Below are 17,275 nucleotides of genomic sequence, written 5' to 3' on the forward strand. Positions count from 1 at the left end.
CCACGGTGCTTAGAACCATAACGAATTATGTAATATCTGCATATTCTAATCCGGGGGGTCCGATAGTTCAATTGGTAGAGCACTCGCTTCATGCCCCGAGGGACCAAAATCGATCCCGGGTGCAGTCCAGATTTTTTTTCTCTCTGATCCCGCTGTCTACCCAGCAGCTGGGTCTGTTACTGTTAGATCTGACAGAAAGTACTTTGGGATAGACTAGCGTCCTGTCCAAAGGAACACATGAGCACCGTGACAGAATGTGAGTAAAGAGCCCTTTACAAGGATTCAACTATGTTTACATAGTGGGACAGTGCAACTTAACCTATTCTGCTGTACTCTTGTACTCTGAAAAACCCATATTTAAAAATTTGGCCAGAAAACTCGTCCTTCAAATATCGATCGATTTAAATGACCCTCATCTTGGCAAATACTCTCAAACCTGGGACTTTATTAATACTTCGCCGAGTCCCAGGTTTAGAGTTTTTGCCAAATTGAGGGTCATTTAAATCGATCGATACTTGAAGGACGAGTTTTCTGGCCAAATTTTTAAATAAGGTTTGTTTTTGTTTTTTCAAAATACGGCAGATTCTGAGTATGTGCTACGAATAATTGGGTATTTTAAACCGCTTAAAACTGTTATCTATAATTGAAGGATCAGGAAGGTATTACGTTGATACAGAAATCTCTACCGCTCACCAGCAGCACCTTTGATGATAACACCGTCTATTTCGCGCTGTGTGGCATAGAGAGAATCAGTTTACAATAATCTCATGAGGGCTGTGATTATTACATTGACTCTGTGTGTTCTTATTTATATGCCGAAAATAATTTCCCCATAGAGATAAAGGGATAAAAAATGCATCATAATATATAATAATAAATAATAATAATAATATAATAATAAATAATAATAATAATAATAATAATAATAATAATAATAATAATAATAATAACAATAACAATAATAATAATAATAATAATAATAATAATAATAATAATAATAATAATAATAATAATAATAATAATAATAATAATACTAATGATAATGATAATACTAATTAATAATATAATAATAATAATAATAATAATAATAATAATAATAATAATAATAATAATAATAATAATAATAATATAATCAATAACAATAACAATAACAATAATAATAATAATAATAATAATAATAATAATAAAATTAATAATAATAATAATAATAATAATAATAATAATAATAATGATGATATGATGATGATGATGATGATAATAATAATAATAATAATAATAATAATAATAAATAATAATAATAATAATAATAATAATAAATAATAATAATAATAATAATAATAATAATAATATAATAATAATAATTAATAATAATAATTTATATAGCGCCTAGTTCCAATTAAGATTAAACAACGGCAAAACATACAGAACAAAGCAGGTCGATTGGTAACGTTATCTGAAATGCGCGAGCATATTACCCCCATTTTGGAGGATATGTCTAGATATTGACATGATATTTTACTTAATAAATGGTGAAATTTATCAAAAATTACAGTCTATCTATTTTTAGACCACGCTAAAGTATATTATCATTCAAAAGTAATGCATTTGTGTGAACAAAACAAGAACTATTTGTAACCTGATTTTCAGAATAATTTAGACATATTATATGTGACCCTTCGCCTCAAAACGGTATTAAGTCGTGTTGGTTAAGATATTGAAAATTGAAATTATAGCCATAAATATCAGACTTGTGTTGAGTTTATATGCTTTATTGAGGAGAATGGCAACCATATTTTAGGGTGCGAATGCCAACAATTTATATTTTCGACCAGTTTAACATTTAATTCGGCTTATAAGCATCTGGTTTGTTCCGACATAATACCGTTTTGAGACGATGGGTCACATATGTTGAATTTAATCTATATTGAAATTGTATTTACACATGTTTGTTTTAACTGAAAGTGTATTATCTATAATTCAAACAACAAAGACGGGAGATCTATTTAGGGCGCTACGTGTCCGACTTCGAACGTTCCTAAACACCAGCAATGAACCGGAGACCAAATAATACTTACTTATAATAATTATAATTGAGCTTTTATATAGCGCAATATCACAAAACGTGCTCAACGCGCTTTACAAGAGGTTCCTGGCCAACAGCAACACTTAACATGTATGACGTGACATTTCGCTGTTAGGCGATATTACAATTTTCGGACAGAGACAACGCTGTGAACGGCCAGGTACTCATTTTACACCTGAGTACGTGAGAGAATGTGAGTAAAGAGTCTTTTCCAAGGACTCAACTATGCGCCGAGCGAGGCTCGAACCCAGGACCTTCCGATCCGAAAGCGAGTGTCATACCATAAGACCACATAGCCGTACTTACTTACTTACTTACTTATCCGAACCAGCGACCACCTGAGCTCTAGCCCTTCGGTCTTGTGCCATGATGTAGAAGTTAGAAGACGTCTTTTGTAGTTGTTCCAGGTGACTATACAGTGTGTTACTGATGCTTGGATTTGGTGGGAGGAATGTGACCAAATAATACAAAGGTACGGTTACAATGTCTGTCTCGTGAGTTTGGAAAGTGCATCGATTGTTTAAGAGAGGGTAAAGATTTACACTTTTTTAATATGAGTTTCTATTGAAAGCAATGTGGATACATTTTGTAAAAGAAGTGAATCTGTTACTTTTTGTTTTTGTCCAAAATAAATTCTATCAAACGCCCGATTTGACAGATTCCACAAGTATTACAGCAACCGTTAACTCACTCAACCCTAACACCGACTATATCCGTAGTTTACCCTGGTTACGTTTACCCCATGCCTATTTATTACATTTTTCTGAGACAAGTTTTAGGCGTCTAGTATCAAAGTTAATATTTTTAGTTTATACATGTAAGATGAAGTTGAATAAAACTATCTATGTGCATGCTCATTTTTAATCCAAGTTTGAAAAGTATCAAAAATCTCTAGGATTGAGTGAGTTAACACGAATGGAGGGTAGCTAATCGCTTTCCGGTCTTTAATTTTGGATGTCTCACTCGCATCATTTTAAAATGCTTTGTAACTAGATGCTTTTCATCTGTACGATTCATTTGGCATTTATTGTGACCCTTCGTCTCGAAACGGTATTATGTCGGAATGAATTGGACCCCGAAAAGTGACTTTAGAATTAAATTGATAGTAAATACCAATTTTTGAGCTTTTGCATTGTGAGAAATTGTCTTCATTCTTCAACATAACAAATCGAAACAAACCCCAAGTTTCATGTTTTTGTCAATAAATTCAATTTTTTGCACCCAAGTCATCCCGACACAATACCGTTTAGGGACGGTGGGTCACAATATGTCAATCACCAGTCACAAGTAAGTAGATAGCTTCACTAATCGGTTCTCACTTACAAAGAAGTTGACGTTTAAAAAAAAAGCAAACAACAAAAAACGAAATTAGTCTCCTACTCAACCCCTTGTCGCATCTTTGGTGTTTGATGGAATGTGTCATAGTTTGACATATGTCAAATTTTGGCAAGTGTCAAAACTATTGACACTTAATATTTTTCAAGCTGTTTCGCCTTATTTGGCAATTAATGTGAGTAAGATATAAAAAAACAGGCATCTCATTGTAATAAAAGTGCAGGGAGTAGGGTCAAATGTTTTCATCCTACCTACCTAATAATTTCATTTAATTTTTATCCTGGGGTCCTCACCGTGCTATATTAAATGTTGTGTCGTTGTTTGTTTTTTTTTTCTTTAATAGTGTGTAAATTTAATTAGTAGTTTTAAAGATTATGACTAAATATGGGGTTTTTTTTTGTTTTTTGTTATTTATTTTTTTTTTTTTGGGGGGGGGGGGGGTTAGATTGTTCGGCAACGAGTCTCCTCTGGTTCGAGAAAAATGGAAATAAAAAATAAAAAAGTGTGTATGTGTGTGTGTGTGGGGGGGGGGGAGGAGGGGGGAGTGGGGGGGGGGGGGGGGGGTTTGTCAAAGTTTTATACGCATCCCTATCAGTTCAATCAATTTTCGGGGGCAATGATAAAGAGGTCCTGATTCTGCAGCTCATTACGAATTTAGGGGGCAGCGTGGCTCAGCGGTATGGTCTTTGCTTCGCACCCAAAAGGTACCGAGTTCGACTACCCGCCTCGTTGTGTGGCCTTGAGCAAGTGACCTCGCCCTAGCTCACTTTGCGGCGCTGCACTGCGGCTGACGCCTGGGCTATTCCAGTCTTCCCTTGGAATAGACCCTAAAGACAAATTTCCCCTTGGGGATGAATAAAGGGAACTTTTTATTTTGTTTTTTTTTTTTGTTTGTTTGTTTGTTGTTTGTTTGTTTTTTTACATTGGTTGATATCAAAACTAAACCTCTCTGATTACTTTAGATTACTTACTTTTGATTTATTTTTAGAGCATTTCTTTCATCACCACCAGTAATCATAAGTCTTTATAACAAGAAGCTTGAAGGATTTTGTAATACATATGAAATACCATAGTGAAATGTTCCTAATCTAGATTTTGCCAAAGGAATGATAAGAAAGCTCTCTCAATTGATGGAATTATAAAAAAATAATTTTAGATCGTGCGATGTCCTGTCACAAAGGTAACAATCATTTTTTATAGCAGAACAAAATCAGGATTAAACCTCTGTTTGGTGGTCCTTGTGCCAGCGAGCATGAATTGTAACCAAAGATAAGACTATGTGGTCTTGTGGTATGACACTCGCTTTCGGGTCGGAAGGTCGTGGGTTCGAGCCTTGGTCCGCGCATAATTGAGTCCTTGGAAAAGGCTCTTTACTCACATTCTCTCATGGCACTCAGGTGTAAAATGAGTACCTGGCCGTTAATAGCGTCGTCTGTCTGAAAAAAAAAAACAGGCGTCACGTCCCGTCCTACATGTTAAGTGTTGCTGTTGGTCAGGGACCCCTTGAAAAGCGCTTTGAGCACGTTTAGTGGATATTGTGCAATATAAAAGCTCAGCTTTTCTTCTTCTTTTTTTTTTTTTTCTCTTTTTCTTTTTTTTTTAAAAAAGAAATTTCTTGGCTAATGGGTTTTGTCACAAAAAATTTAAGCCTATCCATTAAAACAGTTCTATGTGATTTTAATCAGCTGTCTGCTCTATGTATTTGCATCTGTATTCTGTCATTCAGCTTTGAAAATACGAGGAACATTTCTGTCGGTTGTATATCGCATAATGCAAATAGATTTTGTTTTGACGAGGAAAAGATTAGGGGAGATTGTGACAGCAGCTAATGGAAAGTAGGGGAGATGATAAAAAATGAAGTTCAGATCTTGAATAATAATAATAATAATAATAATAATAATAATAATAATAATAATAATAATAATAATAATAATAATAATAATAATATGTGATGATGATGATGATGATGATGATGATGATGATGATGATGATGATGATGATGATGATGATGATGATGATGATGATGATGATGATGATGATGATGATGATGATAATAAAGATGAGATGATGATGATGATGATGATGATGATGATGATGATGATGATGATGATGATGATGATGATGATGATGATGATGATGATGATGATAATAATAAGCAGGTTGTGACTTTGGGGAAGAAAAGCGTTGGAATTTAAAAAATAAATCAAAGAGGAACGAAACACGTGGGGAGTTGAAAGAGGTGATTGTTTGGGGAAAGATTAAAGGCTATTTAAATGCCATTGTGTAAACGTTTACATAGATGATTAGAAGATATCATATTCGTTTTATTTCTAACTTTCCATATCAAACCTTTAAGACGGGTTTGTTTTTTTTGTGTGTTGTCTTTTGTTTTTGTGTTTTAATTTTGATTTTTTTTATTTTGTTTTTTTTTTTTGGTTCTGTTTTTTTTTGTTTTGTTTTTGATTTTTGTTTTTGTTTTTTTTGTTTTGTTTTTTTTTTGGGGGGGGGTGGTCTTTTTGTTTGTTGTTTCTTTTTTTTATGTAATTTTTTTTTAAAGTTTATTTTATTTATTTATCTATTTACTCTATTATTATTTTTATTTTTTATTTATTTTTTGTCTTTTTTTTCTGAGTGCTGTTCGTATTCCAGTAAATATTTTACTGTACTTATTTTCTTTTTTTAAATCTAAAAATCTCGACGCCCCCCCTTTTTTTTTTAAATGTTATTTATTTATTAGTTTTTTGTTTTTTTTTGCTTGTGCAGCGAGTGCTCCACCAACTGAGCTAACGGTACCACCCTTGGTGTATCGGTAGTCCGTCTATACCGCTCTCAGGATGTCTGAGAATACGATTCAATAGTCTGACGTCACGCCACCCGGCAACGGCGGCCATCTTGGTTCTAAACAAAGAAAATCATTACTTTTTATTCTTCAAGCTGGCCAGAACTTTTCATATGCCTTGTGACCAGAATGTGTAAAAGTCAAAACAAGATCAAATGTATGAGTTTTTTCCCTCTGGATACCCTTTATGCTCGCCGGAGAACTATTTCATACGGGCGATGCTAAATATGAATGATGAAAATTTTTTAAGCGTTTGGTCAATTTACACTGTCTTGGAGTCGAAAATCATATCCAAACTCAGTTTTGTCGATTGGACAGTCTGCTCTGAGATTGAGATGTGCAAGCATCCTGGTATTTCATAATTTAACCCTTTAGCGGCGGAGTTCGTTCATACTATAATCCGACATAATCATTTCAGAAACAGTACAACGATGCGATTTAGAATTTTTTTTTTTTTAATTAAAAAATAAAAAACCTGACTCATGAGAGAAAAATGATGATGAAAATGTAATTAATTAATTATATTCTAATTAAAAGGGGTTGGGGGGGGGGGCGAGCGAAATGGGATTTAATTAATAAATAATTATCTGTATTGATTGATAATTAATTTTAAACATAATTCACGTGTAATTTTCCTTTTGCACTAACTCGTACTGTGTTAGACGATTTTTTTTAATGACTTCGATATTCACGAACACACACATACACACAAACACACACACACACACACACACATATATATATATATATATATATATATATATATATATATATATATATATATATATATATATATATATATAGTCAGACATAAAAACATTTATACATACGGACAAAAACACATACCCAGAAACATGGAATACAGACACATAGGTACTTATTATTTACATTGACAAACACGCAATAAAACTACACACATTCTTACAACAGTCCCCCCCCCCCCCCCCCCCCCCCACACACACACACACAATATATATATATATATATAATATAGTCAGACATAAAAACATCTATACATACGGACAAAAACACATACCCAGAAACATGGAATACAGACACATAGGTACTTATTATTTACATTGACAAACACGCAATAAAACTACACACATTCTTACAACAGCCCCCCCCACACACACACACACACACACACACACACACACACACACACACACACAAAAAGTAATAAAGAAATTTAAAAAATCTCATTTATGCCAAAAAAAAAATAACTTACCGGGTGCGTTCAAATCAACCGATTTTTGGAGTGAGGTCCTTATAAGGGCGGCGACTCTTGTGGTCTGATCGCGCCTGGAACAGTAGATAATGATGGATGGGCAGAATTTGAACCTAGGGCCCTGTAGGAGATGGATCAGTGCCTGAAAATAAATAAACAAACAACACTTTTATAAAATACTCACCGTCTATCATTCTAAAAAGACTGTCCCCAAATGACCCTTTCTTATTTTTGTTATTTTGTATTTTTATTCTCAAGTTTTCTTTTTCAGATTTTTGCTTTGTGTGTGTCTGAGAGAGAGAGAGAGAGAGAGAGAGAGAGAGAGAGAGAGAGAGAGAGAGAGAGATTGTGTGAGTGTGTGTGGATGTGTGCGTGCGTGTGCGTGCGTGCGTGAATAGGAAAGGGTTATGGGAAGAAATATAATTTCAAAAAGAATTTAAAAGAAAAGAAAAGATAGAGAGAATGACAGAAAGAAGAAAAACAACTTCTCATCTAAATCAGTAGCCAAAAATCTTCAAAGTCATTGTGTTCAGCTTGACACATGGGTATGTGTACAACTTTCATAAACAAAGCAGCGTGCTTACATTTGTTCAGAAATGTCCAATCGTTGGACAGCAACAAATCACGTGATTGATGACTCGGTTGGACAACAACATGAATATAGACAGCTCCCATTGTATACTTCATAGCCATCGTGAATATCGATACCGTTTTGTATTTTATGCTTTCTTTGCTTCATAAACATACATAACCTCTTCGGACCAATTTTCGTCATTTTCCGAAGCATGACTTCTTGCTTTAGTCTGAGTCTAGTTACTTGGTGACGTCATAACGTCAAAAAGATAGCAGCTATTCTTAGATTGAGTGCGCTTCGCTTCGGAAAGAAAAATACGTCGGTTACGAATGACAGAGGCAAAAGTGTCCTGTTGCCATTGACAGTGGCTTTAAAATAACTATAAGATAAGTGCAGATCGTCGAAAGTACACATTTTTGTGAGTAAAAACTTTAAAAAAATGAATCTATCGGCTAGGAGTTGAGAGTGTGAACAAGAGACTCCTTCGCTGTCAGTTGTCATTCACTCAGTTATATATGAGTTGAGTGATAATGAGATGTAAAAAATCGAGGGTATGAATTAAAAAGAAATATTTTTTAAAACAAATAAATAGATAATAAATAAATAAATAAATAGATGATAAATAAATAAACAGACAAATAAAAAATAAATATATAAAAAATAAATAAATGAATGAATAAATAAATAAATAAATAAATAATAAATAAATAAATAAATAAATAAATAAATAAATAAATAAATAAATAAATAAATAAATAAATAAATAAATAAATAAATAAATAAATAAATAAATAAATAAATAAATAAATAAATAAATAAATAAATGGATGGATGGATGGATGAATGAATGAATGAACGAACGAACGAATGAATGAATGAATGACTGAATGGATGGATGAATGAATGAATGAATGAATGAATGAATGAATGAATGAATGAATGAATGAATGAATGAATGAATGAATGACATTATATTGGAACATATCATCACCACGACGGTCTAATGACGAATAACGAGCCCTCTTCGAAATCATAGACAAATTTTTATTTTCTCTGGTCAAATTCCATGAAGAGATTATCAATGGTCAAATTCCACTAAGGGATCATCAATGGTCAAATTCCACTAAGAGATCATCAAAGGTCAAATTCCACTAAGAGATCATCAAAGGCCAAATTCCACTAAGGGATCATCAAAGGTCAAATTCCACTAAGAGATCATCAAAGGTCAAATTCCACTAAGGGATCATCAATGGTCAAATTCCACTAAGAGATCATCAAAGGTCAAATTCCACTAAGGGATCATCAATTGTCAAATTCCACTAAGAGATCATCAAAGGTCAAATTCCACTAAGGGATCATCAATGGTCAAATTCCACTAAGAGATCATCAAAGGTCAAATTCCACTAGGGGATCATCAAAGGTCAAATTCCACTAAGAGATCATCAAAGGTCAAATTCCACTATGAGATCATCAAAGGTCAAATTCCACTAAGAGATCATCAAAGGTCAAATTCCACTAAGAGATCATCAAATGTCAAATTCCACTAAGGGATCATCAATGGTCAAATTCCACTAAGAGATCATCAAAGGTCAAATTCCACTAAGGGATCATCAAAGGTCAAATTCCTCTAAGAGATCATCAAAGGTCAAATTCCACTAAGAGATCATCAATTGTCAAATTCCACTAAGAGATCATCAAAGGTCAAATTCCACTAAGGGATCATCAATGGTCAAATTCCACTAAGAGATCATCAATTGTCAAATTCCACTAAGAGATCATCAAAGGTCAAATTCCACTAAGGGATCATCAAAGGTCAAATTCCACTAAGAGATCATCAATTGTCAAATTCCACTAAGAGATCATCAATTGTCAAATTCCATTAAGAGATCATCAAAGGTCAAATTCCACTAAGAGATCATCAATTGTCAAATTCCATTAAGAGATCATCAAAGGTCAAATTCCACTAAGAGATCATCAAAGGTCAAATTCCACTAAGAGATCATCAAAGGTCAAATTCCACTAAGAGATCATCAATGGTCAAATTCCACTAAAAGATCATCAAAGGTCAAATTCCACTAAGAGATCATCAAAGGTCAAATTCCACTAAGAGATCATCAAAGTTCAAATTCCACTAAGAGATCATCAAAGGTCAAATTCCACTAAGACATCATCAAAGGTCAAATTCCACTAAGAGATCATCAATTGTCAAATTCCATTAAGAGATCATCAATTGTCAAATTCCTCTAAGAGATCATCAAAGGAAACCATTGTCGTTAAGGTAAATCAGTCTTAAATTGAATAAGCTGTGCCAATTTAACGCGCGTTGTCTTCTCAAAGGTCATGGCCATCATCACAACCTCATCAATGACCACGACAACAATCCACACAAAGGAACATGAGAAGGAATCCTAATATTTGCCCAAATTCGTCCCCACTCCAAATGTATAAAAATATCATTAATTATTAACAGTGTAATGCGATTATTGTTCTCCTCCATTTGGAACTCCGAGCAATTTGCAAGATACACCTTGACCTTGAGATCAATGGCCGAGGACAACTCGGGGCTCCAATAAATGACAAGAATACATCAGCAGTTTGTGTCATACATTAACAAAACGCTTTTCAAAAAATCTCATTTTGGTTAGAAAACGTATACACCTTTGTAATGAGCTTTGTATTTTATAAAGCGCAATATCCGCTAAACGTACTCAAAGCTTTACATAGGGTCCCTGGCCAACACCAACACTTATCATGTATGACAGGACAAGACGCATGTTAGGCGATATTACAACTTTTTTCGGACAGAGACAACGCTGTTAACGGCTAGGTATTCATATTACACGGTGAGAGAATGTGAATAAAGAGCCTTTTCCATGGACTCAACTATACGCCGAGCGAGGCTCGAACCCAAGAACTTCCGACCCGAAAGCGAGTGTCATACCATAAGACCACATAGCCACACAAACGTGGAATGTGGAAAATAATTAAAATGCGAGTATAACTCATATCGAGTTTACACGACACAAGTTATACTTCATTTTATTTAATTTGCTTTCCACGTTCATTTGTTTATTGTAGTGCTGACGAAGGGTTTTGTACCCGAAACGTCCATTGTCTGTATCTGTTCTTATCCGAAGCCTCTCCATTATCACTCTTTCAGTCAGTATTTTAAGATGAGATCCCTAACTTGTCCAACAGTAAATCTAAATTGAGCTTTATATAGCGCAATATCCACTATATGTGCTCAAAGCGCTTTACAAGGGGTCCCTGGTCAACAGCAACATTTAACATGTAGGACGGGACATGAAGCCTGTTTGGCGATATCACAATTTTTCAGACAAAGACGACGCTGTTAACGGCCAGGTACGCATTTTACACCTGAGTACGTTGAGAGAATGTGAGTAAAGAGCCTTTTCCAAGGACTCGACTATGCGCCGAGCGCGAGGCTCGAACCCAGGACCTTCCGATCCGACACCGAGTGTCATACCACTAGGCCACATAGCCGCACAGACTAATCTAAGACTAAAAAGAAAAGTGTTGAGATTATTTCCCTTTAGAATTGGCGTACCTAATAGACCCATGGACAGACAGACAGTCTGATCAGTTTCGAATGAAAAAGACGATTGACTAGTTTCCAATAAGAACTAGTTATATGGATAAGATGGGCATATTTAATACGATTCAGTAGTCTGATATCACGCGCTTGGCAACGGTGGCCATCTTGGTTCTAAACAAAGAAAATCATTACTTTTTATTCTTCTGTGTAAAATTCAGAACATGATCAAATTTATGTGGTTTTTTTTCCTCTGGAAACGCTTTTATGCTCGCCGGAGAAATATTTCATACGGGCGTCAGCCATTGTTCCGATAGTTTAGAGCCAGTGTTACTAAGTAACCATGCGTCATTAGGAAGGAAGTGACGTTACGACTACTGAATCCTATTTGTGCGGCTATGTGGTCTAGTGGTATGAGACTCGCTTTCGGATCGGAAGGTCCAGGTGTTCGAGCCTCGCTCGGCGTATAGTTAGTTGAGTCCTTGGAAAAGACTCTTTACTCATTCTCTCAGCGTACTCAGGTGTAAAACGAGTACCTGGTCATTAACAGCGTTGTCTCTGTCCGAGAAAATTGTAATATAATACCTAACAGACGTCATGTCTCGTTCTATATGTTAAGAGGTCTGTCCCTCGAAATGGTCCCAAGAATAGCTGCTGACAGGACCAGGTGGAGATCCCTTGCATCGCCTCAAGTGCCAGCAGGCCCGGAGAGGATTGAGTGAGTGAGTTGTGTAGCATGAGTTTTGTTCATTCTTAGAAATCATCACGCCCTTAGAGATATTGTATTATTGTGTTCACCGTGTTGAGCACAACTAAGGGACGCAATCCAAAACACAGTCCCCCAATAGAATGTGAATCAAAAATAGATTTCATTGAGTAAAAAAAAACATTGAGCTTCTATATAGTGCAATATCCACTAAACGTGCTAAAAGCGCTCTACAAAGAGTCCCTGGGCAACCAACAGCAACACCTAACATAAAGAACGAGACATGATGCCTGTTAGGCGATAATATTACATTTTTTTCCGACAGAGACAACGCTGTTGACGGCCAGGTACTCATTTTACACCTGAGTACGGTAAGAGACTGTGAGTACAGAGTGCATAGGTTCCGATCCGATAGCAAGTGTCATACCACACGACAACATAGCCGCCCCATTAACCATCACCCCTCAGGATGAACAAGTACCAACATGACGTTCCATATTGCAATGGATAACAGGGAATTAAATTTAGCATTTCGTGGGAGAGGGATAGCACCAAAATGCCCTCTTAATGTTTGACAGTGCATCGAATGCTATAGACAATGAAATTAAGCTCATCCCCTAGAGACAGCACCAAAATGTCATTAATGTTCTACAGTGTAATTAAAGCCATAGGATGTCCGATTTAGCACATCACTGGAGTCCGGTAGTAAAAAACATCTTACAATTTTTTGACCATAGAAAGTTCAACTGAACCCGTCCATTGAGATAGCACCAAAACGCCCTCTTAATGTATGACAGTGCATCGAATGCTATAGACAATGAAATTAAGCCCACCCCTAGAGACAGCACCAAAATGTCAAATGTTCTACAGTGTAAAGAATGCCATAGGTAGCGACAAAATATCTTATAATTTTCTACCGTATGAGCAATCCACCAGTCCAAAAAAAAAAGTGGAGTCAAACTCTATGTCTACCTCGAGCCGCTATACCCAACATACTTATGCCTGATCCACTCACTTTCAGATTTAAAAATTCACCCCAAATACTGGAGTATACTCAATGTCTCAATCGTTTCTATGTTACACGTTTGTGTTGAGAATATTGGCTATTAAGCTTAAATGCTGGCCGACTAAATTCGCGGTGGTTGTGTGGTGAACCCGTGACCTCAAGAAATCGGGTAGAGCGGCTCGAGATAGAGCATAGAGTTTGAAACCACTTTTTTTTTGAGAGGTGAATAGCTCATATGGTAGAGTCACGCTCTCCCCGGCCAGGCGGAGTTGTCGTACCAGTAAGGTCGCGGGTTCCAGCCCCCATCGCCGCCGCGAAATTTTATATTCTCTCTTGTCTTCTGGCACTTTCCTAATCACTTCATTCCTTGTTACCTATAGAAAAATCAACTTACCTCAGTCCTGTAGTTACGTCATGGTCTCATCTTTTAGACAATACCGAAATGCATTCCTAATGTTTCATCTATAGAAAAAACAACTTACCTCATCCTTATCGTCATCTCTGGACACGGACAGGACCAAGTTGTCAGGAATGACGCCTCCTCTCACTGTGGCTTGCGTGGCGTCTGTTATAGACAGATGTCTGCATACGTCACGGCAAGTCGAGGGCGTGGCTGTTGCCGTCAGGCCCAGGAAGCATTGGATGCCGTAACGATATCTTAGAACCTGACAAAAAATAAAAATTTTTAAACAAAAAAACAGAATTTTGTCAAAATCTTCGATAAGGCAAATTTGAGGTGTATCTATTAAAACAGTCGTCAAATAAATATGTTTGCACGGCTATGTGGTCTTGTGGTATGTCACTCGCTTTCGGATCAGAAGGTCCTGGGTTCGAGCCTCGCTCGGCGCATAGTTGAGTCCTTCGAGAAGGCTCTTTATTCACATTCTCTCACCGTACTCAGGTGTAAAATGAGTAACTGGCCGTCAACAGCGTAGTCTCTGGTGAAAAAATTGGAATATCGCCTAACAGGCGGCATGTCTCGTTCTAGCTGTTACGCGTTGCTGTTGGTCAGGGACCCTTTGTAAAGCGCTTTGGGCACTTTTAGTGGAAAATTGCGCTATATAAAAGCTCTTGTTTTGTTTTGTTTTTCTCACTAATTTCTCTGAATTTTATGTACATCAATTTCGATAAATTGGTTTGACTATGGTGAAATTTCAGACTTGCTTTAGTTATGGGCCGGCGGTTACAAATTTTGCTTTTTTTTCTCGCTCCCGGTATATGAATAATTCAATTATATCAATCTATAAAACGTCAACGAGGGTAGTTAGTACAAGCCGCCATGTATTGAGTCGTTTTGCACTGGAAATCTTAAAGTTTCCATATCATAGGGTATGTAAATGTTGCTGCTCAAAGCTTGAAGAAATAAACAACAATGTGAAATTGAATGTAAGCTTCAATTTAATATACGAAAACCGTTAAAATGGACGTTTCGGGTTTCCTCTTTATCAACAAACAGGATGAATGAAACACTACAGACAAATGAGATAATATGTAATGGCGTTGTTTACAAACACATTATCTCATTTGTCTGTAGTGTTTCATTCATCCTGTTTGTTGATAAAGAGGAAATCTGAAACGTCCATTTTTAACTGTTTTCGTATATTAAATTAAAGCTTACACTTACATTCAATTTCACATCATTATTTATATCATAGCGTATAAAACAGAAACTCATCACACCAGCAGCATTCGATGGTGTGAAGTCGAGAAAGAGCTTTATGACGGAAGAAAGCATCAACCCTGACATGCAGCTGTATACAGACTTTCCACATGAAGCCGTTGAAGATCCTAGAGAAGAACTGTCCTACTGAACTGAGCTCCCCAGGAATGAATGGGCAACACTTGTTTTTATTTTGTTTTTAAGGGTTTTACGGCGATTACAACACATTTAGGTTATATCAGCGCCAGTAAAAAGGAAGAAAATGGATAGTAAAAAGTTCTAGAATTACAATTAAAGCATCCAAGAAAAAGAAAGACAAAGGGGAACTGGGAACAAATAGGGAACAGATGTAGATTCCAAGAGCATACCATAAATGTACTTAGTTTGAGATCACCAATAAGTCTCATCTGGACACAAGCAAGGTCCCCTCTAAGAGGAATACACTCAAAAGCTTACATCATAAATTCAAAATAACAAATATAATAATACATAACAGAGAGATGATTTACAATGAAAAAAATACCATCTCCCAAAACAATAACTATGCACTTGACTGTTTCCCTCCCAGTGAGGACTCCGGTCAGGGCCAGGAAAAAACCCAAGTAATCTCATTCCAAGACAAAGACAGAATGCAAGTTGGAAAACAGATATACAGGGATAGAAGACACTGTATGTACCTCCCTGCCCACTATGGGAGGTCAATGGGCAACACTGAGCAGACCACGGGCAAAACTTGGGAGAACTGGGAGCATGAAAAAGTGGGGGCTGGCTGAGACTAGCTCGTGTACATGTGGATGCCCAGAGCAGACCATGGAGCACACCCTTGTTGTTTTGTGCAATATGACCCGTAAAGTTATTGACCCTGTTTTTGTCAGATAATTAAAAAAAATAATAATAATAAAAACTCAGCTTTATATAGCGCAATATCCACTAAATTTGCTCAAAGCGCTTTACAATGGGTCAACAGTAACATTTAACATGTTAGGCGACATTATAATTTTTCAGACAAAGATAACGCTGCAAATGGCCAGGTACTCATTTTACACCCGAGCACGGTGAGAGAATGTGAGTAAAGAGTCTTTTCGAAGGACTCAACTATGCGCCGAGCGCGAGGCTCGAACCCAGGACCTTCCGATCCGAAAGCGAGTGTCATACCACAAGACCACATAGCCACACCATAATGAGGCCTGTGGCATAGGCTTTGTGGCTACGTTTGATTTTGGTCAGCATGAACCCAAAGATAGTAGATTTAGTTTTAAAATATATTATTTCATCTTGAAGTTACGTGAGCTAATTCTCGATAGCCAAATAAATATGGGAAAATATTAGATATGTGTGGCTGTTTGAGAAAACCTGGAGAGATACGCAAATTTCGTAAATTGAGTTGTGTGTGCAGTGGTGTAGCCACATCTTTCTGATCATTTTCCAATTTAAATTTTCTTTCTATGTCTATTAGAACCCAAGTTATGAATTTTTTTCTGAATAAGATGTGTTGCTATGGGAAACACTTTATCTTCGATTTTGGCTCATATCTCGAATCAAAGCTTGTCGCATCTTCCCGAGTTCTCTCAGCCAGCCTCATATATCTCTGTAAACGTTAAAAAAATATTAGTTATATCCCTTTCTTTTCTTTTTTTTTAATGAGCATGAGAATCAAAATACATTTTATCAAACGCAATAGAACTGGCAAAGCAGTGTGGCCAAAGATTAAAAAGCCTAGCTGATGATAAATCAGTCTACTTATATCCTTTCCCTAACCTCTTACCATCCAACGGTCGCAAAGTTTGTGAATGTTTACAAGGGTGTAATATCATCTTAACGACATCGTATTCTCTCTCTCTCTCTCTCTCTCTCTCTCTCTCTCTCTCTCTCTCTCTCTCTCTCTCTCTCTCTCTCTCTCTCTCTCTCTCTCTCTTCTTCCCCCCCCCCCCACCCACTCCCCCAATGCGTTTGAATAAGGTGTCTGCAGTTACACTACCGTCTCTGGAAAAAAAAATCTTATTTAAAAATTTGGCCAGAAAAACTCGTCCTTCAAATATCGATCGATTTCAATGACCCCCATCTTGGAGAGAAAAAACCCTCAAACCTACGAAGTCGCAGGTTTGAGAGGGTTTTTTTTTGCCAAGACGAGGATCATTTAAATCGATCGATATTTGAAGGACGATTTTTCTGGCCAAATTTTTAAATGAGGGTTTTTTCAGAGTACGGCAGTGCAGCCCTTACATTGATAATTTTGTTTTACACTGTGGCAACTCGTCTTGCCCGACGGACGTCCAATTCCAGCCATT

At 36.3% G+C, this 17,275-nt stretch overlaps 1 protein-coding gene across 1 annotated transcript in view; it reads right to left on the bottom strand.

Moving 5' to 3' along the window:
• Positions 1–17,275, bottom strand: part of LOC144976670 (ATP-dependent DNA helicase Q4-like) — a gene marked incomplete in the record, with an annotated part of 482,011 nt that overhangs the window by 361,466 nt on the left and 103,270 nt on the right. Inside the window, 2 exon segments of the mRNA XM_078921001.1 lie at positions 7,489–7,630; positions 13,810–13,992. Coding sequence (XP_078777127.1) covers positions 7,489–7,630; positions 13,810–13,992 — 325 coding nt within the window.

This window comes from Berghia stephanieae, chromosome 7 (assembly GCF_034508935.2).
Source record: "Berghia stephanieae isolate SIO BIC M18660-M18661 chromosome 7, UCSD_Bste_1.3, whole genome shotgun sequence".
Taxonomy (NCBI): Eukaryota; Metazoa; Mollusca; class Gastropoda; order Nudibranchia; family Aeolidiidae; genus Berghia; species Berghia stephanieae.